We start from the raw sequence: 24,967 nt of genomic DNA on the forward strand, positions 1-24,967 counted from the left end.
TGGAAGGGAAGAAAAAACCAAGGCCCAGCCACAGAACACACGTTGAGAAGTAACCTCTAGGGACCTGTGTGCAAGTCAGCCAGCTGCTTGCACCTGCCCAGCCTCACCACCCCCACCACGCACCAGACTTAATGCCCAGCCCTTTCTCCCAATCACCCTTGAATCGCCCTGCTGATGTTTCTGAATGGTCTGTTTTCTCATATGTTGAATCATCTTGTTGTTTTTATAGGGAGTAAATAGAGCAGTGTGAAATATCCTGATTATTCCGTCCAGGATTTAGAAACTGTTATCTAAAGTCTGAGTTTTCTTTGTATCTTTAAAAGCCCAGGGCAGGCAGACAACAGTCAGTCAATGTCCACCAACCTGAATGTATTGAATTAACTCCTATTAATTACTCCCATCAATTGATTTGTTAATTCCTGTGTAGCGTGGTGATTAAAGGTTTGGGCTCTGGAATCAGATCTAGTTTCAAGTCCCAGCCCTGCCTCTCAGTCACTGTGGGATTTTGGACAGATTTTGCAGTCTTTCTGAGCCTGACTTTTCCTCATCTGGAAATATAATTGACACTCCCTTGGAGGGTTCCCATGATGCTCGAACAAGAGCATGCAGTCACGTGTATAGGGCGATGTGTAGCACAGTGTTCCTGCAATTTACATACGTTTCTTTTAACCCTGGCCATGACTGCTGAAGCCGTGTTTCTGAAAGTAAGTTCCCCAGGCACGTTAGTCTCTGGGTCCCGTGACCTTGTTGGGTGGTCTCTGTAGCCTAAGTGTCGGCACTGTGCCTTCGTGGGGACTGAGGGGCCCAGCAGGTGACTCTGCTGCCGCTCCCCTGGGGCCAGCTCTGTGCCAGGGTCTGTCTCATGACCCCCACAAACCTGGGTGATAAACAGACTCAGCGTCACTTGTGAGACCAGGAACGGAAGCTCAGAGGCTGTTCGAGACTCAGAGGCTGCAGAGCTGGGGCTCCACCAACTCCCGTCCCACCAGAGAGGCTCCGCCCCACATAACTTCACCCTCCCCATGGGACAGTGTTTGCAAACCTCTGCCATGACACACACTTGCTGAGAAGGAAACAGAGATGGGAAAGGAGGGAACGAAGAACACTTTGGGGAATTCTGTTTATAAAGGAGGAAGAGGGGGGAAAATGAAAGGAAAAAAGAAAGGTTGAGTAAATTTTATTTGTAAAGAAATGGAACTGAAAGTTGCTCAGTCATGTCTGACTCTTTGCGACCCCATGGACTGTAGCCCACCAGGTTCCTCTGCCCATGGGATTCTCCAGGCAAGAATACTGGAGTGGGTTGCCATGCCCTCCTCCAGGGGATCTTCCTGACCCAGAGATCAAACCCGGGTCTCATGCATTGCAGGCAGATTGATTACCATCTCAGCCACCAGGGAAGCCCAATACAAGTACATAGCCACACACACACACACACACACACACACACACACACACACACACACACAGTGAAACACCCTTACTTTCTGCGAGGTATTCTGGCACTCTATTTCCCGTTCTCTCTCATTCTGCTGTATGCTAAATGCTGGTCGGGTGGCGCTAGGTGGGTCCGAGGCCCCCTCCCCTCCTGACAGGCGCTCTCGCCGCTGCAGGTGTACCGCTGGGCCGAGCACTCGGGCACAGTGCTGCAGCGGCTGAATGAGCAGCGCCTGCGCGGCCTCTTCTGCGACGTGGTCCTGGTGGCCGATGAGCAGCGCCTGCCGGCCCACCGCAACCTGCTGGCCGTGTGCAGCGACTACTTCAACTCCATGTTCACCCTGGGCATGCGCGAGGCCTTCCAGAAGGAGGTGGAGCTGATCGGCGCCTCCTACATCGGGCTCAAGGCCGTGGTGGACTTCCTGTACGGCGGAGAGCTGGTGCTGGACGGCGGCAACATCGACTACGTGCTGGAGACGGCCCACCTGCTGCAGATCTGGACTGCGGTGGACTTCTGCTGCGAGTACCTGGAGCAGGAGGTGAGCGAGGACAACTACCTGTACCTGCAGGAGCTGGCCTCCATCTACAGCCTCAAGCGGCTGGACGCCTTCATCGATGGCTTCATCCTCAGCCGCTTTGGCACGCTGTCCTTCACGCCCGCCTTCCTGCAGAACATCTCCATGCAGAAGCTGTGCGCCTACCTGGGCAGCAGCGAGGTGCAGCGGGAGTGCGAGCACGACCTGCTGCAGGCCGCCCTGCAGTGGCTGACGCAGCAGCCTGAGCGCGAAGCCCATGCCTATCAGGTGCTGGAGAACATCCACTTCCCGCTCATCCCCAAGAACGACCTGCTGCACCGCGTCAAGCCCGCCGTGTGTTCCCTGCTGCCGCGCGAGGCCAACTGCGAAGGCTTCATCGAGGAGGCCGTGCGCTACCACAACAGCCTGGCGGCCCAGCCCGTCATGCAGACCAAGCGCACGGCCCTCCGCACCACCCAGGAGTGCCTGCTCTTTGTGGGCGGCGAGGTCTCCGAGCGGTGTCTGGAGCTCAGCGACGACACCTGCTACCTGGACGCCCAGAGTGAGCAGTGGGTCAAGGAGACGCCCCTGCCAGCCCGGCGGAGCCACCACTGCGTCGCCGTGCTGGGGGGGTTCATCTTCATCGCCGGCGGCAGCTTCTCACGGGACAACGGAGGGGATGCGGCCTCCAATCTCCTTTATAGGTATGACCCCCGCTGTAAACAGTGGATCAAGGTGAGATTAAAGCCAGATTATTTCTTTACTCTTGAGGACTTTCGATCTTCTTAACCTTAGTCTTGACTGCCCCCTCACCCCCTTCTCTCAGGCCTGGACAGCCGTCCTGCTTCTGACCTAGGTGTGATGATAAGATGATGAGCCCCGTCACAGCCCCCTGCCTGGTTGGGGGCACTGAGGGCTGACTGGCCACCTTCTGCAGGGATGGGCCACGCCCAGGGCACCGCTGCCCCGTAGAACTCTGCACCCACAAAACAGTTCTGTGTCTGTGCCATCCAGCAGTAGCCACCGGCCACATGTGGCAGTTGAGGGCTTGAAGTGTGGCCCATGGGACCAAAGAACTGAGTTTTCAGTTTTATTTCATTGTCACGTGTTTAAACGTGAGTGTGAATGGCCGTGCGAGGCTAGTGGCTACCATCCTGGATGGCACTGGTCTGGAGACTTGACCCATACTTCTGAGAGCCTCCCCACATCTCGGAGTCTGCCAAGCTCCTCTTTGGGACAGGTTTGGAGGTGCTTCAGGGAGGCTGCGAAGGCTCATGCCTCATAGGAGCCATGGCCCCTTAGAAGGTGTGGTGGCTAATGCTGGGAAGGGCCTGGGTCTTGGTGTCAGACCCAGGTTCACGGCCCAGCTTGGCAAATTGTAGCTGAGAGTTTCAGGCTGGCTCCATGCCCGCTCTAAATCTCAGCTTCTCCCTCTGGAAGCGGGTGGGGGGATGTTGAGCTCCCAGGGTTGTGGTTGTAGCTCACGTTGTTGGAGGTTGGGGTTGTGCTCCTTTCCTCCCCAGAACCACAGCGCCACCCACGAGAGTCTGTCCCAGTCTTTATACTCACCTCAGTCTCCTGACCTAACTTGGCGGTTTCCTGAGCTCAAGGTTCAGAAGGGACTCAGATGACTTTTCTATTTTATTCTCAAAAATCTAAAACCAACCACTGTGTAAGTCTTGCCACAAGAAGGAGGCTCCCAGCCTAGAAGGCTGGCCTCCATACCGTCATAGCAGCGGCAGCCTAACCACGTAGTCTGCTGTGGGACCATGTTCATTCGAATGTCCTGCTTGTCTTTAAAAAGGAAAAAAGAAGCTTGGGTCTCCTGTTGCTAATTTCCTGCTGAGTGCTACTTTCTGCCCGCCAACACAGATGGCAATCAGTACTAATTTTTAAAATATCTGATTGTGGGGGGCAAGGGGAAAGGTGAATTTACATTTCAGGAAACCAATCCATCAGTGGCTGGGACCCATGTGTCCTGCAGAATTCTAGTCCACGTGTGGCCAGACAGGTTTGGGGAAGTGAATTCTCCATGCCCCTCGTAGGGATTCATGAGGTCTTGAGGGTCCCACCCAAAGAGCCCCCCTTTCTTCTTCCAGTTTGGCTCCCTTCCCCAGACTCAGGTGGCCACTGCCTCACCTGGGCTGTGTCTTCCATGGAGCATGCTGGGGACACAGTGCTGGGTGTTGATGCTGACCCAGGTTTGGGAATGGGGGAGTACAGGCGTGTCGCCTCCACAGGTGGCCTCCATGAACCAGCGCCGTGTGGATTTCTACCTGGCCTCCATCGAGGACATGCTGGTGGCCGTCGGCGGCCGAAATGAGAACGGAGCGCTCTCCTCGGTAGAGACCTACAGCCCAAAGACTGACTCCTGGTCCTACGTAGCCGGCCTGCCAAGGTGATTGGGGTTTGGGGGCAGACCTACAGACACCCAGGCTCTGGGGTGGCAGTTGAGCCCACCTGCCTTTCTGGGTATCTTGGCCTCCAATTCCAGGCAGAGTCTCCTGGCTTGTGAACAACAGCATGAGGAGCAGAGGGCTTAGTGGTGGCGTGTCAGGGCGCCTGTTGTGGGCTGCCCAAGTGCTCCGTTTGCAAGTCTCCTCACTGCCTGAGTTTCAGGGAGTGGGTACTGGGTTCAGGGGGTGAGAGATTCACTGAAAACCTCTCAGCTTTGGGCAGGAGGAGCTCAGGGGGTGGGGGTTGTCTGTGCTCCATCTGACTTGAGCAGGGGTCCCCACCCCGTGCTGTCTCTGCTGCTTCGTCTGTGAAGGGGGCGTGATGACTGTCCCACCCTTTCCAGATGTCCGTTTGCTGCGTTTATCGTCACGGGCTTAGCAGAGGGGACTTGTTTATCTGACCAGCCCCCTGCGATCGAACCTGCAAGTGCACCTTCTGAAGCAGGCTTGCTGTGGACACGTCTGAGTGTCTAGGGGACTTTGTCCCTGGAAGTTAGAAGAGGGTGTGGGGTGAGCGTCTGGGTGTGGATCCCAGCTCCTCCACTGAGCCACCAGGGGAGCCCTGCCTGGACACCTGTGAATAAGATGAGTAGACAGTCATGAAAGTAGCTACAGATGACCGTGTGCCAGCCTGGGCCTCGTGCTTCACGTGATGAGTTGAGTCCCTTGATCCCAAAAATAACTAGCAGGGTGGATTGTAACCCATGTAGTTTATCACCCAGAACCAGATGACCATAGACGAGGAAGCCGACCGATGAAATCTTGACCTTGTCCTAAGCCAGCCCTGGGCTTCCTCTCTCCCTCTGTCCGTCCGCCCATCCACAGGTTCACCTATGGCCACGCAGGCACCATCTACAAGGACTTTGTGTACATCTCGGGGGGCCACGACTACCAGATCGGCCCCTACCGCAAGAACCTGCTGTGCTACGACCACCGGACGGATGTGTGGGAGGAGCGGCGGCCCATGAGCACGGCGCGCGGCTGGCACAGCATGTGCAGCCTGGGGGACAGCATCTACTCCATTGGCGGCAGCGACGATAGCCTGGAGTCCATGGAGCGCTTCGATGTGCTGGGCGTGGAGGCCTACAGCCCACAGTGCAACCAGTGGACGCGCGTGGCGCCCCTGCTGCACGCCAACAGCGAGTCGGGCGTGGCCGTGTGGGAGGGCCGCATCTACATCCTGGGCGGCTACAGCTGGGAGAACACGGCCTTCTCCAAGACCGTGCAGGTCTACGACCGCGACAAGGACAAGTGGAGTGAGGGCACCGAGCTGCCCAAGGCCATCGCCGGCGTGTCGGCCTGCGTGTGTGCCCTGAAGCCGCGGCTGGAGGACAAGAAGAAGAAGGGCAAGGGCAAGAGGCCCCAGGACCGCGGCCAGTGACCCCCGGCGTGCCGACAGACCAGCAGCCACCGGAGAACCCGGGCACCATTATGTACGACCTAGCAGCTTTTTTTTTTTTATTTTTACTTTTATGATTCTTGGTATTTCTATGGTATCACAGTAACCGATTAAATATTCTATGTGACTTGACATACCATCTTGCTTGAGTAATTAACCCAGGGCCCAGGCAAGAGTGGTCCCTGCATCTGTGCGGGGCTACTTCCCAAGTCACCAACCCCTGTGGGTGCCCCCCACCCCCCGACCATCCCGCTGAGAGCAGCCAGGGCAAGAGTGACGCAGAAGTTTCTGTAGTGGAATGAAGGGCTCCGGTGCGACAGTGCAGGCCCCGTAGTCCACGCCTCCCCAAACCTGGCTGAGCTTTTCAAACACCAGGTTCCTGGGCCCCACCTCAGAATTAGCGATTCTGAAGGGGGCCAAGGGGGGCTGAAAACTACTGTCCTCGGAATGACTGAGCGCCAGCCACGCTTGGGAATCACTGGCGAGGTGGTTTTTTACAGGCAGGGCACAGAGGCTCCTGGAGAGTGACCGAGGGTCACCAGCAGCCCAGACAGTCAGGTGAGGAGTGGGACTTCTCACCAGGGAGGTTTCCCCACTGGGCTTTCTTCCTCAGGTGGCCATTTCTCCCGGTTAGTCATCGTCCCGAATTCCAAAAGGGAACGGGAGAAAGAAAAACAGGCACTAGGCTCTTGATAAGCGTTATTCTGTAATTTGTGCTTTGGTCTTTTTACTGTCTCTTCTGGAAGCCACTGTTTCTTAGATTACTGATGTACTGAGCCCCACCAATCTCCATTTATCACTCAGGAAAGAAGGGAGCAGGTGGAACGTGCCATTGTGTTCTGTGACCCCTGCTCTGAGATGCCCCAGGAGGCTCCCACACGAGGGAGGGCCCAGGGACCCCGACCAGAGGAGGCTGTCGGAGCATCTCCCCAGCTCCGGCACCAGATCCTGTCCCGCCCGGCTGTCGCCAGGTAGCCTGTGCTGGGGGCACACTCTTCAACAAGTCTTGAGCTGCTTCCCACCTCCTAAAGGACAGGTGAGATCCTGGCCAGGCCTCCTCCCAGGGGTTGAGGTCTCCCAGTCTGCATGAGCTGTGATGGTGGGTTCCGCACCTCCTCCTGAGATGTGTGACCACCCCCGCTGGTCCCACAGTTACCAGAACTGACAGCAGTAGCATGTGCCCTTTAAGGAGCGTTCGAGACTCCTGCCGAAGCCACCTGTCACACCAGGACAATGGGCGTGGAGCGGGTTTTAATCACCAGCCAACAGAGGCATTAGTGATCCGTGCCGTGGCAGAGATCTTACTGCAGAGATGAGAAGGCCTCATGATTATCGTTAATGTCGGCATTAGAATAAGAAGCTCAGTGAACTTCTTTCTCCTTTTCCTTTTTTCCTGTCTCTTAATGGCACTTCCTTCCCCTTCTCTTGAAGGTTCACTGTGGTTTTGGTTGGCCTGTTTCCATAGTGACCAGGAGAGCTGAGAGCCAGCTGGGAGTTGAAAACTTGGTACTGAAAAGAATGCTGCCTCTCACGAGATGGGTGACCTGTCTGCATGTTTAGCCTATGGAAGTTGCTAAAGGCTTATAGACCCTTGAGAGGTTCTGCAAAGCATACAAATAATCAAACCAAAAAACTGCCCACCTTCTTGGAGCTCCTTAATACAACATTTCAGTGTATTAAAGGCTCTGAGAAGTCCTGTGTCACCTGTTAACTCTCCATCAACCCTGCACCTCCAAACTGCATTGAAGCTGCAATCCTTCTTGCATCTCAAACTTAATCCAGCCATCCCCGGAATCCATGTTACGGCACTCCTGCCAACTGTGGGAGAGCTTGCCTTCTTCCTGTTCCAAGGCAGGTTTCATTGTTCCCTGAGAGTCACAGAACCTGTGGTCTGTTCTCCCCAGCTCAGCCCAGGTCATGAGCAAAGAGGCGGTCATTCAACCAGAATCCAGGGCAGATTGGGCTGAGCACATAGAAAGACCGTGCTTGCTGTGAGGAGCAGGAAGGCTTTCACCTCGGGAGGAGGACTGCTGTGAATTTTTAGCCTAAGCTGGCTGTTGTGCTTTTGACAATAAGGTTGTGCTGCCGGCTTCTATTCAGATTTTCTCGTGCCTTGATGTCTGTCTTGCCGCTATGCTATGAAGGATGTTTATGATCTATGCACCTTAGAATCTGGTATGATTGAGGCGTGAGTGTTCTTTAAAAGGTAGGGTCGATGAGGACAATTTCTTCTTGTAGACCCACTTCAAATAGCTAGTGCTGGCTCCATTGTTCTAAGAAAGGATTTTCCAAGCTCTTTGGGGTCCATGGAGAGGGGCTTTGTGACCCAGGGACAGTGCCTGCATGGGTGCGGGAGAGCGCAGCGGTGGGACCATGGCGGGTTCCTGCTGTCTGCGCTTTTAAGGTGGAAGTCGGTGTGCTGTGCAATCCAACTAAGACTAGAGGGAAACTGTCTGTAACCCAGGTGGGCAGAACTTTGGGGCACCCTTAGCAGGCGGCCCTTTGAACTGCAGAATCACAATAATACGATTTCCAGCCGCAGTGAAAAAGGCTTGGGGTCTCCTGGCCACCACGTTGAGACAGAAACGGCAACTTTCCCCATCGTGTTGTCAGCGCTCCCAGCTGTTCGCTTTGAACTTTGACAACACCTTGATTGTCTTATTTTGATCTTTCAGAATGATGGGCTTTTATTCAGGTTCTGATTTTTTTTTTTTTTTTCTTTTTAAAGAACTAGAGTTTTAACTTCATATGAGTGGTAGGCTTTGAATTTGATCCTCGCCCAAGTTGGAACCCTGTTTGCTTAAGACGTTAGTGTAATGACAGAAGGAAAGCAGAGTAGTAAAGCTGAAGAATCCTTGTTACTTACAGTGGTCTGTCTGCTGTTTAAAATATACAGATTATCTTAGCACCTTGCTTGTGTGTATGGCTCAATCTGTATTTCTAACGTTCTGCCGCTTTTAGAAATCTAGACTGCCAGGTGGTAGGTCTACGTCTTTCTAGGTCTTAATCTGAGCAGAAAACCTCATGTGTGTATTTCTATTCTAAATGCCCTTCCCTTTGCCCCTTAAATCATAAGTTGGCCTCATGGTGACTTAGTGGGAACTGGAGAAGTCAACCCTAAAGGGGGTTCAGTGTTGGATGGCAACCCAGATGCCCAAGGGAAGTGGCGTCCCTCGCAGGTCTAGGGTCCCACTCTTGAGTTCAGGTGAATTAAGGGCCTGGCCCCTAAGCCAGCAGGGACCTCTGGGTGACAGGCACCCATGTAGGAAGTGAAGGGCTCCCCCCACCCCTTGTAGACCTCGCAGCTTCCTCCTCCTCTTACCCTTTCCTCCATGGCATGTGCCTCGGCCAGCATCTCACTGAGCTTCTGGCTCTCAGGTCTTCTGGTTAGAATCTGAGACCCCTGTTCCCAAACCTGGACGGGCAGTTCCAGCCGTGTGGCATGGACATCCTTGCTGTCTCCATAGATTCTGAGCATCTTCAGAGGGGAAGGGGCCATGTCCCTGACCTCCAGGATAAACCTCTGAAATGTAGGGCCACTCTCCAAGTGCTTGGAGAGTCCATCCCCTGTGTCCGCCGAGCCTGGCAGTTTTTAAAGTTTTTTGAAATGTTTTGATACTTTTTGATACCATTTGCTAATAACCATTTTGTAGTTGCCTGCCAGGGTTTTCATTTTCCATCTCCCCACGACCACCCCTCCCGAGGTCAGCTCCAGGGTCTTGTCATAGCGACCTCCCATGGCCATGACGCTCTGCCATGGCTGCGATCTGATCCATGCTTTTGAGTTGAGATGTCACACATGGCCCAGGAGTGTGACTGTCTTGGGCCTCCAGCTGAGCAAAAGGGCAGTGGTGTGTGATGAGGATGCGCCAACGCCCTGAGATGTTGAACATTTCTTCCAAAGCTCCTACCGCAGCAGAGTGTGCAGAGTTGAAAAGATCCCTGAGGGCCGATCCATCTGTCACCTTTCCAGTATGGGTCATTTTTCAACCCAGGGCCTGGCTGGGTCTCGTCACTCTGGTTCGTCCACCCTTTCTTTTATAAAGACACATTAACTTGAAATCCAACAAAAGCTGTAACCTAAACCATCCTGTACTTTACAGAGTTTTGGAGATCGCTCATCTTTTTTTTTTTTTTTTTTTTTCCTTTTTACACGGGTAGAATTTGTGGCTTTGCAGGGTGTTCGGTTTGGTGGTCTCAAGAAATTGTATTTTGGTTGCCTTAGAAGAATTAATGAATGTACAAATTTGGGGGAGGGGGGCCGGAGGAGAAACCTTCCTGTGTCAGTTTTCTTTGAGAAAAGGAACTCTACTTTTCCAAGTTACTTGGGCCGTCTTGACAGGTTTGCTTGTGATAGAAGAAAAAAGTCCTTTGGATCAACTGAAATCCATCATTACCTCCAGCTCCCTTGCAGAATTAGATCTTTGATGATTAAGTGTTGATAATTCACTGGGTATGTTCTGGCTGCTAATGTTACTGAAGCTGGTTATCACGTGTGCTACTTTTTTCATTTGTTGCTTTTGTATTGTAACTGTATGACACCCAAAGCTTTTCTGTTTCTTATCTCTTCTTAATTTCCTGCATGTTGAAGTTTTTTTTCCCCTTCTGTTTTTAACTCCATAAAGTATTCAGTTCTCGAAACACATTAAAAATGATTTGCCTGCTAGGGTATGGCTTATTTTATAATTAAAGCCCTAGTCTTGTGTGGTTATTGTAGTAATCTTCAGTCCTATTTTCTCTGCCCAAATGAAAAAGAGCCCCTTTGCATGTTGAGCCCAAATATAATTTGGAAATTAACCAGACTGCCTTTCAGTGTCGTGGGAGGCAAGGGCATTCCCAGTCAGCTCTCACTATGCTCCTAATTACTGTATTTTACCAGAAGTTTGATTCAGTTTCTTGATGACAGCCCTAAGTCCTCTGACCTGAAATGAAACTATTTGCTTAAATTTGTGTCCGTTGGGATACTCTGATTAGAAAAGAAAAACGAGCAATGGGTTATCTTTATCAGAAAGATACAATAGCATTTCTGTAAGAACAGAGTCCCTTTACCACCCTTAGGGCCCAAGAAGAGGCAGATAGATAGCTCTGATGCCCTGCAGGGGTTTCAAAGCCTCCACCAGCAAGCAGACAAGCCCAGACACCATGGTTGGGCGTCACTTCCCTGAGCCTTTGGTAATTCAGCTTTGGGAGAATGGTGGGAAGAACCTGCCTCAGATTTGCCTCTGAGCCACTGAGCTGCCCCAGATGGGATACCAACTAACAGATGGTAAATTCTCCTTGATTCTTTTACTTCCAGAAGAATCTTAGGTTAGAAACGAGACGCCTCCCATTTTCCAGATGAAGCACCCAAATCTTGGGCTAATTATATTACCCACATTGAACTACCTCACCTCCCCAGAAGGTCCACGTCCGTTTGGGTCCTCTTGAACAGAGAGAGAACCTTAGACAAGGACTTGGAGGCAGGTGGCTGACCTGGGGAGCTGGTCTCACGGCCCAGGAAGCTGAGCGAGACCAGGAAGGAGGAAAAGCTGCTCACAGGGAGCTTTATCTATGACTGAGTATTGAGTCACCCCAAGCTGTGGCTTAAAGCCATAGCAGTTATTTTTGGTGACGAATCTGAGGGTTGACTGGGCTGATGGAAATAGCACTCTCCTGGGTCTCACAGTCACAGCCAGATAGGAGCTCCCCAAGACTCACTACATGTCAGGGCCTGAGACAGCTGGGGCCCCTCCCCCCTCATTTTTTCCCCTCTGCTCTGCTTCCCCCATCCCACTGGTCTCTCTCCCCCAAAGTAGTAGGGTTAGTCGCTCTTCGCAACTCCGTGGATTGTAGCCCACCAGGCTCCTCTGTCCATGGAATTTACCAGGCAAGAATCCTGGAATGGGTTGCCATTTCCTTCTCCACGGGATCTTCCCAACCCAGGGATCGAACCCATATCTCCTGCGTTGCAGGCAGATTCTTTACTATCTGAGCCACCAAGAATCTGCCTTCTCTGTCTCCAGGTCTTTCTTTACCAAGTTTCTTATCTGGAAGCCAAAGTCTCCCAGGGCAAGTGTCCCAGGCGTGACTAGCAACAGCCACGTGGCTGCCGTATCCTGCTCCTTGAGAGCATCACAAGCGACCACCACGGGCTTCCCTGGTAGTCCCATGGTTAAGACTCTGAACTCCCAGTTCTGGGGGCAAGGGTTTGATCCCTGGTTGGGGAATTAAGATCCTACATGGGGGCAAAAGCAAAGATGCCCTAGGTTGGAGGTTGAGGTGTGACAGAGATGCACCTTTCTCAAGGGGCATCAGTGAACTGGAAAGCCCCACAGCAGCCCATGTGTCCTCACACATCTGCCCAAGGAAGGAGGGTAGGCGCTCCCAGAGGCCCTGGTGACGTCCATCCAGGGCTGCCCTGCTCACAGAGCCGGCTGTTCAGAGAGCTCCCTCCTTCCTTCCCTGGGGCAGAAAGAAGCCCCACGTGTGACGCAGGGGCATCCTGTCAGCGTGTGGCCAGCCCTGGAGCAGAATCAGAGGAGGGCAGAGGGTCCGTGTTGGACCCCAGAGGCACCTGCTTCTCCTGGAGCTGGATTTTAACCTAAGTTGGCCAGCTCACATCCAGCTCTTTTAATGGCTTGAAAATGGCCACCATGTACATTCCCTGCATGGAGTGTTACGCCCCCAGAAGGCACTGCTGGGGTGCAAATACCAGAGAATGCAATATCACTCAACGAACAGGAATGAAGCATGACACAGGTGACATGGATGAAGCCTCGAAAATACTATGCTGAGCTGAAGAAGCAGGCACAAAGGACACCATATTGTGCGATTCCACTTATAGGCAGTGGTCAGAACAGGCAAATTCAGAGACAGAAAGTGGGTTAGTGTTTGCTTAGGGCTAGGGGAGGGGTGTGATGAGAGAAGATAGGGGTGGAGGAGTTAAAGGATATGGGTTTCTTCTGTGGTGATGAAGATACCCTAAAATTGACAGGGTTTGTGGCTGCACATGTCTGTGACTGTATGAAAAGTCATTGAATTGAATGATGTATGAATTATATCTCAATACATTTGTTTAAAATATCAAAGCAATACTTTACCCCAGAGACTTTGCTGGCAATCCCGTGGCTAAGACTCTGAGCTCCTGATGCAGGTTCGATCCCTGGTCAGGGAACTACATCCCACAAGCTGCAACTAAGAGTTGACATGCTGCAACAAAGACCCAGCATGGCCAAATAAATAAATATTTTAATTAAAAAATGAAAATAGTAAGTAGTTCACCCCATTCTCTGAGTTTTGTGTATTGGTCTCCCAGATAACTACAGGTTGAGATTCAGCCTAGAAACCCCCCTCCTTGGATTCTAAAATTGGGGTTCTAAAAAAGTGAGAATAGGACTTCCCTGGTCATCCAGTGGTTAAGTCTCCGAGCTCCCAGTGCAGGAGACACACGTTCTGTCTCTGATCTGGGAGGATTCCACATGCCACAGGGCCACTAAGCCCGTGAGCCACAACTACTGAGCCTGGAAACCTTAGAGCCTGAGTTCTACTATGAGGAGCTGGAACACCACATCTGAGACTAGCTCCATGGAACTAGAGAAAGCCTGTGCCGCAGCGAAGACCCAGTGCAGAGAGAAATAAATAAATAATATATTTTTTAAAGGGTAAGCATTCTTTTAAAAAGAATTTTTTTAAAAAAGGGTAGCATTTAAAAAAAAAGTAGCCTTGATTTCAGGCCTGCCAAGGGAGCAATTCTGTGTGCAGACCTCGGGGTATCCTTCAGAGGGCGCTCTAGAGCAGCAGTCCTCAAACAGCGGTTCTTGGATCAGCAGCATCTGCATCCCAGGAAACTTGGGAACGCAGATTCTCAGGTCCCACCCCAGATCCACTGACTCAGCCACTCCTGGGGTGGAGCCCAGCAATGTGTGTTTTCATGAACCATCCTAGGAAGTCTAAGGGGCTTCCTTGTAGCTCAGTCAGTAAAGAATCTGCCTGTAGTGCAGGAGACCCGGGTTCGATCCCTGGATTGGGAAGATCCCCTGGGAGAAGGAAATGGCAACCCACTCCAGTATCCTTGCCTGGAAAATCTCATGGACAGAGGAGCCTGGTGGGCTGCAGTCCATGGGGTTGCAGAGTCAGGTACGACTGAGCAACGAACACTTACTTAGGGAGTCTAAGGCAAGCTCGACTGAGGATCACTGCTCTCTAGATGGTTCTGTCTCCTTTCTGCCCCCGCAGGCTTTCCTGAGCTATGAGTCTTGCCAGATCCCCAACAGCTGTGCCCGGTTTGCACTGACCAAACCTGAACTATGGGGCGTCCCTCTGGTTAAAGTCCAACTCAGCCCGGAGGTAGCCAAAGACTTGGGCTTGAGAAGGCTGGCGAGGTCTCCGAGCAAACCTCTGCAGGGCCACACACCTGCTGCATCCCAGGGAAAGTGAACCTACCTCCTCCGTGCACTTCCTGTTGATGGGAGGCAGGAAGTCCTAGGGTGTGGCTCTACCCTTTGAATCGTCTCCAGCATCCGCTGGTGCTGGGAGTTCATGCTTGGCTTAAGTGGAATCTTTTGACCAGGCGTGCCATAGCAGTGATTCATCTTCCCAGGGGTCACCTAAAGGCACTAAAAATATCACTCTTGTCTGCAGTTCTGAGTGCCTCAATGCTGCGGGCTTTCTTTTTTTGTTCCAGACTGAAATTCAAGAGACCAAGATTCCAGTCTGATCTTCCTAACTAATTAGCCTCAACCAAGGCTGTGCTTGGTGTCTCCTGCTTTTAGAACAGGGACTAGATCTCACCTCAGCCACATGGTCAGAGCGCAGGGCTGTGCTTCAGGAATGTGGTTTTTTGCTTTCACTCTGAAACACGCCACCTGGACAAGAGATTTTCTCTCTTAAGTCTCAGTTCCTTACACTGTGGATGAGATGTCCCTCAGAGTGTGACCTGCCTCACCCTTGTCTCCTATGCGGCTGCCCCAGAGGAGCTCTGGTCAGGAAATGTTTAGGGAACTCTGAAGTGAGAGCTTCCTCTTGGAGACTCACAGCAGGCTACACATTTGTTTATTACAGCCTCTGAAAGTCCCATTAAAGACACCTACCTAACTTTAGTTAGGACCCTTCCCTGGTGGCTCAGATGGTAAAGAGTCTGCCTGCAATACAGGAGACCCAGGTTCCATCCCTGAGTCAGGAAGATCCCCTGGAGAAGAGCATGGTAACCCATTCCAGTATCCTTGCCTGGAGAATCCCATGGACAGAGGAGCCTGGCAGGCTATATATAGTCCATGGGGTTGCAAATGGTTAGAGAGAACTGAGTAACTAACACAGCTTTGGTTAACCCAAGGTTTCTCAAGTTTGTTTCTGCCTGGGGCCCCCTCCTTGCTAATAACTATAGAGGGCTTCCCTGGTGACTCGGGGGTAATGAATCCACCTGCCAATGTAGAAGACATGGGTTCAATCCCTAATCTGGGAAGATCCCAGATGCCTTGGGCAACAAAGCCCAAGTATCGTAACTATTGAGCCTGTGCTCTATAGCCCGGGAGCTCCAAGTACTGAACTCCACATACCCTAGAGCCTGTGCAACAAGAGAAGCCATCACAAATGAGAAGCCCATGCACCCCAAAGAAGAATAGCCCCTACTCACCACAACTAGAGAAAAGCCCATGTAGCAAAAAGACCCAGAACAGCCAAAATAAATAAAAATTTTAAAAAGTAAACAAAAGTAACTGTAGAGATTTTATGTCATCATAACACGTTTTAGGAAACAGGAAGCTAAAAGATTTCTGTGTCTCATCAACTCTGACAAAGATTTGGTGATATTCCCATCACCCGTTTGGAAAGATGTCACAGAGATGTCAAAGAATCCTCCATAGGATTCCTCATGGAGCACAGTGGCATGATATGGTTACTATGTTTTAAGGTCTGGCTCTCAGTTTTGTGTATCTAGAATCTTGGTCTGGTTAATGCATATGTGATGGTTAATTATATGTGTCAACTTGGCTGGGTAACAGTGCCCAGATATTTAGTCAAACATTACTCTGAGTGTTTCTGTGAAAGTGTTATGTGGATGACATGAACACTTAAATCGGTGAACTTTGGGTATAGCAGGAGGCTCTTCATCATGTGGGTGGGCCTTGAATGAGGTGAAGGCCTGTCTAGCACAGAGACCAACCTCCCCAGAGCAAGAGGGAATTTTGCCAGCAGGCAGTCTTCAGACCTGAACTGCATCACTGGCTCTTCTCAGGGTGTCCAGCCTGCCAGCCAATCCTGCGGATTTGGGGCTTGCCAGCCTCTGTAATTGCGTGAGCCAATTTCTTAAGATAAATGTCTCTCTCTATCTATATCCATATCGATATCTATATCTATATATATACACACACTTTCTATTCACTCCATTCTCTAGAGAAGGCTAACATAACAGCCCCAAGAAAACAGACTCAGGGAACTGACTACATAAGCCAAATTCTGAAAGAGTTCAGCCTAGGGTCCTGTGTGCACTGTCTATCCTTTCCCCTTTTAAAAAATCTTAATAGAAAATATTCAAGCCTACAGGTGGCCAGGGCTCTGCATGCAGAGCTTTCTTTACTCTTCAAACTTGCTTTGCTATCACCAGTAAAACGGCAGCGGTTTTGGAAAAGCAGCATTTTGTTTTCTTTTCTTTTTTGTCTGCGTGGCATAGCATATGGGAGGTCTTAGTTCCTCGACCAGGGATTGAACCCTTACCCCTGCAGTGGAAGTTCGGAGTCCCAGTCCCTGGACCTCCTGCAGTGGAGGCAATGTGTGGTCAGGTGCCCCTCTTCTTTCCTGGGAGGCTGCCCGCCCCAGAACCTGCACATGCTGTTAAATTAAAAATTATTGTATAACTAATACATCAATACTGCTAATAGCGGCAACACTAACTTATATGCAAAACACTTTTATTTAATCATAGAGCAAGCACAGCATAGTAATTACCTACCCAATGGTAATTACCCTTTTATTATTTTTTAAACTTCTGTGAAAAGAAAGCATCTTAAATTGGAAAGAAACAATCCATGTCACAAGCCAGTTAATCAAAAAAATGTTTGTCTGTTTGGAGAACCCAGAATGATCATGGTAATTTCCACCCCTTATAAAGCACTTATCATGGACCAGGCATCATGCAGAGCCCTTGGGCTTTGTTGTGTCTTCACGGCCTTGATGGAGATGCATCTCATAAATCATAATTCAAGATGAAGAAACAGAGACAGAAAAATTCAATCTCTTGTTGAGGGCAGGTGCAGAACTGAAATTTAAGCCTTGGAGCATTTAACTCAGAAGTAGAGCAATGTAAGCCAGCATGTGGCCTAGTCAGTATGGGTGTGTTCTTCACAAAGCCCTGTTGATGGAAATGAAGAAAAAGATAAGGCACTGTGCCTCTGAATGAGGACTGTCACTCCCTTGGTTTGTGTTTTTCTCTCTCACCAGACTGAGCAACCAGAGAGGTTCTATTACCCAAGGCAAGTTCGTGCGCCTGACACAGTGAGGTCAAACAAACCAAAATGTCAGAGTTTGAAGCAGAGAAAGATTAATTGTAGGGCCAAGCAAGGAGAATAAGTGGCTCATGCTCAGAGAAACCCAAACTCACTGATGGTTGTTAGGAGAATTCTCACAGGCAAAATTTAGGTGAGGGCTGCAGGAAGTGTGACTTTCTTCTGATTGGTTGGTGGTGAGGTAACAGGGTGATGCTCCAGGAATCTTGTGTTCAGCCTGAAGTTATCCACCTGGGTGGGGGCCTTTGTTTCTGCAGAAGAACCCAAAGATATTGTTTGAGGCGGAACCAGGACCCTACCCCAAGTCTACACTATTGTTTCTTGGCTGCTCCTTGCTTGTTTCTGCATCCCCTGGGCTTCCCTGGTGGCTCAGATCGTAAAGAATCTGCCTACAATGCAGGAGACCCAGGTTCAATCCCTGGGTCAGGAAGATCTCCTGGAGAAGGGAATGGCTACCCATTCCAGCATTCTTGCCTGGAGGATTCCATGAACAGAGGAGGCTGGCAACATACTTTCTTTCCCTTCCCTGATAGGCAACTATCTAAATCTGCCCTTTGGAACTCAGGGAAGGTCAAGAGGGCTGAATGAAGCCTATTTCTTACAAATAAGAAATGATACACACAGAAAGGATGTGTACCATGGAGGGCACCACTGGGTCCTAATCCAGTTCTAATTTTAGTTAAACACCTCATCTTAGACCATTTTCTCTACCCATTAAAACAAATCAGAAATCTATATGGCATTAGGATAACATTGCCTCTCTTACCTTTGACATCAGCTAACAGGTTCCATCACATCAATGTCTTTCCATTATTTCCCCTGTTCACTAGCTCCTCTGTAGCATCCTGTTCAGGATGGCTTAATTGGGAAGGCTATGAACTTTTCCTAGCTTCAGGCATGGCTGTATCCAGGAGCTCACAAAGTGTCTCTGGCCTGGGATTCAGTTGAAGGCTCTTAACTAGTACCAAGCCCTCCTGTCTCTTTGTGCGCCTCCGACTTCACCACCTTCCCATCTCCAACAACTTACCTGCCAATACCTGAGATGTCTTTCTAAAGTGAAAACGTGGGGACTTCTTTGGTGGTTCACTGGTTGGGACTCTGCATTTCCACTGCAGGGGGCATGTGTTCAATCCCTGGTCAGAGAACCAAGATCCTGCATGTCACACGGAGCAGTCAAAAAAAAAAAAAAATTTCCAGCATTCTTTCTTTCAATATCTATACAGACTCTTATCTTGCATGCTTCCTTGAATCCATCCCCCCACTCTGCTGCCTTCCTTATTAATAAGCTTAGTGAACCTCTGACATGGGTTCACTATTATATTTGAATGTCATGTTTTAACTTTATGAAAATGACACTTACATGCCAACAATATTAATGTATTTATGGCACTTGTTTGGTGGTAAGTAACAAAATTCCAGTCCAAGGTGGCAAAGGTTTGAAGGGGTTGGGGGACTCAGTTCATGTGGAAACCTGAGTTGTCTGCAGTTTCAAGCTGCTGTATCCAGGGGCTCAAGAAACATTGTCAGCTGTCTCTTACCTCTGTCTTTGTCTCTGTCTCTCCATCTCTCCATCTTTTATCTCTGCTGAAATCTGCTTTTTTTTTCATTGACGTGTAGTTGATTTACAATATTGTGTTAGTTTCAGGTGTACAACAACACAATTCAGTTATACATATGTACACATTCTTTTTTATATTCCTTTGTATTATGGTTTATTGTAGGATGGGCTTCCCGGGTGGCTCAGTGGTAAAGAATCCACCTGCCAGTGCAGGAGATGCAGGAGACGAGAGTTCAATCTCTGGGTTGGGAAGATCCCCTGGAGGAGGAAATGGCAACCCACTCCAGTATTCTTGCCTGAAATAATCTCGTGGACAGAGGAGCCTGGCAGATTACAGTCCATGGGGCTGCAAAGAGTCAGACATGACTGAGCGACGGAGCACACGCTCTATTATAGGATGTTGGTTATAGTTCCTGTTTGGCTTCTTCTAAAGCAAGGATTCTCATATGACCACAAGCTGCCCACCCATTAGAACCTTGGTGTGCCGTGTGTGGCTGCATTACAAGGCTGTCTTTCTCACTGGGCTGTGATCTATGTTGGTGTTACAGAGTCTAAGCTCATACTGCTTACCACACGACAGGTCAGTAATGAAGAGATGAGTTTTGGGGGCAAAGAATAGCAACTTTACTTGGAAAGATGGCAAACCAAGAAGAAGGTGGGCCCACCTGTGCACCAAAGAACCATTTTGCCTGAGTTAGAATTCAGACTTCTTTTACACTAAAAGGGGAGGGAATAAAGTCAGACACTTCCTGGTTCTGGGCTGCCTCTGCAGGGGTGTGTTAATTTCTTTCTTCCTGCAATCATTCACAGGTGGGCCTGATCAGGATGTTTCCTATGGGCTAAACAAAGGTTATTAAAAATATATATTTATGACATGCCTAATCTTTAGACTTGGCATGCAAATTTTTAGTTGAGGCATGTGGGATCTAAGTTTCCTGACCAGAGAGCGAACCCAGGCCCCCTGCATTGGAAGTGCAGAGTCTTAGCCACTGGACTACCAGGCAAGTCCCCCCAACACTCTTGCATTACAGTAATCAATCTTCACTTGAGAGTAGAAAGGATACTTATTTTTCTAGGCTAAAGAAGACTGAAAGAAAGCTATCCTATCTCTCCTCCAACACCAGCTGTCTGTTTCGCAGAAAAAAAAATGTTAGATGAATATCAATGAAAAATAAGAATTTCTTGGATGAACGGGAAAGGTTGGTAGGAGTGACTGGATCAAGAAACATGAAAGGGCATAAAATAGTGATGTCACCACTTTAACTCAGTCGTAACATGAACGCATGGCAGCTAATGGATTAGTCTATGTGATATAAGCTTCATTTCATCATGCCAGTCCACTTCAGTATCTATCCTGTGAGGCTGGCAGGAGACACTGGACTTTCCTCCTATATGAGAACTGAGTTATAGAAAATCAATGATTGCTTCAGAGATTCAGAGTGACTTGAGGCCAGAATCAATGCAATCCAGACCCTTGGTACTTCTTACCTTGGCTTACTCCTCTTCTTGAGCACTTTCCCCCTGGCCAAGGTCCTTTAAGATAGTGGCACCTGTTCTGTGGTCTGGAGACAGTGCCCAACCCTGGGTAGGGCAGAGATGAGGAAATAAGTACGACAGAGGAGAGAGGAAATACACTGTGTGGGTGTTCTGCTCCAGAAGAGACCTCAACTACATGAGTTCTACCACTCAGAATAAAAGGCCAAAAGGAGAAGAAGTAAATGCATGAACACGCCCTTGGGGAGCTGATATGAGAGGCAGCAACCTGCATTTCCTGGCCCATCTGCTCCCTTCCTTCCTAGGGCAGGTTGCTGGGCTGAATTGGATGTTGATGTTTAAAGATTAAACATACTTGAGATAACATGCCCTGCAGAGCAAGCCATGATTAGGGGTGCTCCGGGGGGACAACCTGAGGCTCCATTCTGCTCTGGGATGAAAAACCCCCAGAGGTGATTTTATTAAATGACACAGAGGGAAGAAGGCCACGTGACAACGCAGGCAGAGACTGGAGTGCTGAAGCGCTAGGCCAAGGATCACCGGCAGCACCAGAAGCTGCAGAGAGGCCTGAAATAGATGCTCCCTCAGAACATCTGCTGTCGCAGCAGCCTTAGGAAACTCATACCGCTACTAGGCAGGTTCTTTCCTTGCCTAGAACAGGAGAATGAGATGACTTGGATGCACAAATTTGGCTCAAGGGCTTTTACCCAGCCCTTCCCCACCCCCACTCCTGCCCAGGGGACAGCCCTGCCAGGCAACTGTCCAACTCTCTCCCCGCTGCCCCCAGCCCCTTCCCACTTTCCCGCTTGCTTCTCAGAGGACCTAACCAGATACTCTCACATCTTAGATTCAACGGTTCTCAAGATTTCATCTTGTTTGCTTCACTTACTCCTTTTTCCTCCCTGTTTTTTTTTTGTTTTTTTTTTTTTGCCTTAAATATTTTTCAAGCAAACCCCATACATCCTGTCATTTCACCTGGATATATTTCAGCACATGTTAGTCGCTCAGGTGTGTCCAAGTCTTTGTGACCACGTGGACTGTAGCCTGCCAGGCTCCTCTGTCCATGGAATTCTCCAGGCAAGAGTGCTGGAATGGGTAGCTATTCCTTTCTCCAGTGTATTTTCCTGACTCACGGATCAAACTCAGGTCTCCTGGAGTGCAGGCAGATTCTTTACCATCTGAGCCACCAGGGAAGCCCATATCTCAGCAACATCCCTTGAAACAGGAAGTGGGGTTTTCTAGAACAGCCCCAATTTCACTAGCACACCCAATACTTTTGTTGGTAATTAATTCCCTGGTCTCCAGGCCTTACCCACACTACTAGATTGTCTCAAAAATGTCTTTTTGTATGAAATAATGCCATTTTCAGCAACATGGATGGACCTACAGATGATCACACTAAGGGAAGTTAGAAAGGGAAACAAACATTATATAATATCGCTTTTATGTGGAATCTAAAATATGACACAAATCACCTTATCTATGAAACAGAAACAGACCCTCAGACACAGAGAACAGACTTGCGGTTGCCAAGGGGGTGGGGCAGGGAGGGGCAACTGGAGGCTTGGGGTAGGAGACACAAGCTGGTGTATAGAGGATCGATAAATAACGAGGCCCCACTATAGAGCACGGGGAGCTATATCCAGCATCCCGAATCAACCACAATGGGAAAGAATATGAAAAAAGAGTCAGCTATATGTATAGCGGAATCCCTTTGCTGTACAGCAGAAATTAACACAACATTTTAAATCAATTATACTTCAATACAATAAAATTTTTAAAAAGAGAGAGAGGGAAAAAAAGGATTTCCCTGGTGGTCTAGTGGTCAACTTTCCATACTACTGCTGCAAGGGGCACAGATTCAATCCCTGGTCAGGGAAGTTCTGTGTGCCACATAGTGGGACCAAAAAAAAAAGAAAAAATGCAAGAGTGTCTTTTTATGGTTTGACTCAATTTCCAAATCAGATCCCAAGCGGGCCTTTGGCAAACCTATTATTTTTTCATCACAATCCACCCCACTTAGAAGTGGTGATTGGAAAAAAAAAAAAAGAAGTGGTGGTTTGGGCTTCCCTGGTGGTCCAGTGGTTAAGAATCTGCCTGCAAATGAAGAGACAAGGGTTTGATCCCTGGTCCAGAAAGATCTCATATGCCACGGAGCAACTAAGCCCATGTGACAACTGCTGAGCCCGAAGGCTGTAGAGCCCTTTCACTGAAACGCAGAACAGCCCCCCTTGGCATAACTAGAGAACGTCTGCCCATAGCAAGGAAGACCCAGTGCAGCTATAAATATATCAATCTTAAAAAACAAAACTATAGTTCTATCTCATGAAAGTGGTGGCTTGACTTCTTTCAGCTTTCAATACTGGACTGAGTGGCCTATCCCTTCTCCAGTGGATCTTCCTGACCCAGGAATCAAACTGGGGTCTCATGCATTGCAGACGGATTCTTTACAACTGAGCTATCAGGGAAGCCCCTCTTTCAGCTTCCTCAGCCCCCAAATGGAGAAACCAATAATCTTCACCTCACTGGGCTTTGTGAGAATTAAAAATGGTCACTTGTTCATTCATTCATTCAAAAACTATCTATTGAAAGGCTGCCAAACATCTGGAAGGGTTACAGGTGTGTAAAAATATCAGGGAATAAAGGTAAGCTTCCTGGAGCTTAGAGTCTAGTGGAGGAGATGGATAATCCACACCTCAAATAAATATTCTGCACACTGTCGTTTAGTGAGAAGCACTGTGGAGGGGAAAAACAAAAACAGCACAGGAGAGACCGTGGTTGGGCAGAGAAGAGGTCCTTTCAGAAAAGCCCTTTCGGAGCTGGTGGCCATCAGAACCAGAGATCTGAGGGAGTAAGGGGAAAGGAAGTTCCAGGCAGGCAGAGGGGCCCGTGAAAAGTGAAGTGGGGGACCTGCCTGGTGCCGAGTTGTCCTTCTCAAAACTCTTAGTTGGTTTTTTTTTGCTGCATTGGTTCTTCACTGTTTTTCGAGGGCTTTCTCTCGTTGTAGTGAGCAGGGGCTACTCTTTGTCGAGGTGTGAAGCCTTCTTATTGTGGTGACTTCTCTTGTAGAGCACAGGCTCTAGGTAACTGGGCTTCAGTAGTTGCAGCACATGGGCTCAGTATCTGTGGCTCATGGGCTCTAGAGCAGAGGCTGGATACTGTGATGCCTGGGCTTAGTTTGCTCTGGATCATGTAGAATCTTCCGGAACCCAGGATTGAATCTGTGTTCCCCTGAATTGGCAGGCAGATTCTTATCCCCTTTGCCATTAGGGAAGTCCTCAGATTTCTCTTCATTTTACAAAATTATTGCTGATCCCCAAAACTTTTGTTTTTGTGAATTCTATCTTATTGCCATTTACCAGTTAGGAATGAAAACCGAAATATTTATAAAAATGTATGACAATTTATTTCTCATAAATTCATTGTGTATCAGTGTAAAAATAAAATATTTTTAAAGAAATATAACTTTTCAAAACAACAACAACAAAATGGTGTTGAGAAGAGTAACATTGTTTTGTATTTTGCAGCTGCATTCTCATACCTGCTTGTGACTTTACTTGGTTGTGATATGTTGCTTTGAATTGAAGTGTGAAGAAAATCCAGCCTCACACAGGGCATGCAGCTGGGAAGGCAGAGAGGAGTATTTTCCTAAAAAGTATAGTTCACAAAAAGGAATGGCCTTTTTTTTTTTTTTTAAGAAAAAAATGAGGAAGGGCCTTTTTCAGTAATTGTGTATATTTTTATTTGTTGCTTGTGAAAAGCAAATTTCTTAAAGGAAAACTGCAAAGTGGAATGTGAAATCATCTCAATAAACTTCTCAAACTCTGTTAGATTAAAATCCACTGATCTAGCTTAGTACTTTGAATGGATCTTTTATTCATGTGTGACTTTATAACATCCTACATGGGTCATTTGGAAAATACTGATTCAGTGAGTTATGCACACCTTCCAAATGTTGAAATGTTCCATTAGTATTAAAAAAAAAAAAAAGCGACAACCCTCATTTGTTATTATCACCATTAATCTCGTCAGAAAAGTCTTTAAATGTTGGGAAGCTGCTCAGCTCACAATGGTGGATATGTCTCCCCAAATTCCAATTTTTCTTAGAAAGCTTGAATTTTATTATCGGCAATAACATCCTGTCAAATGCACTGAGCCCTTGCTAACATTATCTTCCTTTCGAAAAAGTCTGGATAATGATAATTTCCATCATTTATTGAGTTCTTGCTCTATGCTGAACATCTTATTAAGCAATTTACATATGTTTTCTTGTTATTGTATTCATTTCCACTACATTCCTGAAAGGTATCATCCCTCCTGTTTTACAGAGGAGGAAACAGAGGGTCCGGAGAGGTAGGTACTTGCCCCAGGTCACACAGCTACGGGTACTCTTCTATACTATCAGAGCTCCAGAAAATAATTTTCCAGGTAGGATAGGTCTAACTGAAATAGTCTAATCCCTGGGACCCAAGAATTAACTCCTGCTTGTCAGACCATGTAGCCATTGGTTTAGATGGGAAAATATGGGGCCCCTCTCAAGATGTAGTTACCAAAGCTTAGCTCAAATGTTACCTCCTTGGAGAAAACTTACACCTTCCCTGGGATTTAATAAAAAGTCCCTTATCACTAATTGA

The 24,967-nt window shown here is 48.7% G+C and overlaps 1 protein-coding gene across 3 annotated transcripts in view; it reads left to right on the forward strand.

Moving 5' to 3' along the window:
* Nucleotides 1–10,495, forward strand: part of KLHL36 (kelch like family member 36) — a 16,214-nt gene extending 5,719 nt beyond the window's left edge. For all 3 annotated transcript variants that reach the window (XM_044932218.2, XM_006045711.4, XM_044932219.2), the window contains 3 exons: nucleotides 1,611–2,684; nucleotides 4,190–4,347; nucleotides 5,231–10,495. In XM_044932218.2, the coding sequence (XP_044788153.1) occupies nucleotides 1,611–2,684; nucleotides 4,190–4,347; nucleotides 5,231–5,786 (1,788 nt within the window). In that variant the 3' untranslated portion in view covers nucleotides 5,787–10,495. The remainder of the gene's footprint in view (nucleotides 1–1,610; nucleotides 2,685–4,189; nucleotides 4,348–5,230) is intronic.
* The last annotated feature ends 14,472 nt before the right edge of the window (nucleotides 10,496–24,967 follow it).

The sequence above is a fragment of the Bubalus bubalis genome, chromosome 18, assembly GCF_019923935.1.
Source record: "Bubalus bubalis isolate 160015118507 breed Murrah chromosome 18, NDDB_SH_1, whole genome shotgun sequence".
Classification (NCBI taxonomy): Eukaryota; Metazoa; Chordata; class Mammalia; order Artiodactyla; family Bovidae; genus Bubalus; species Bubalus bubalis.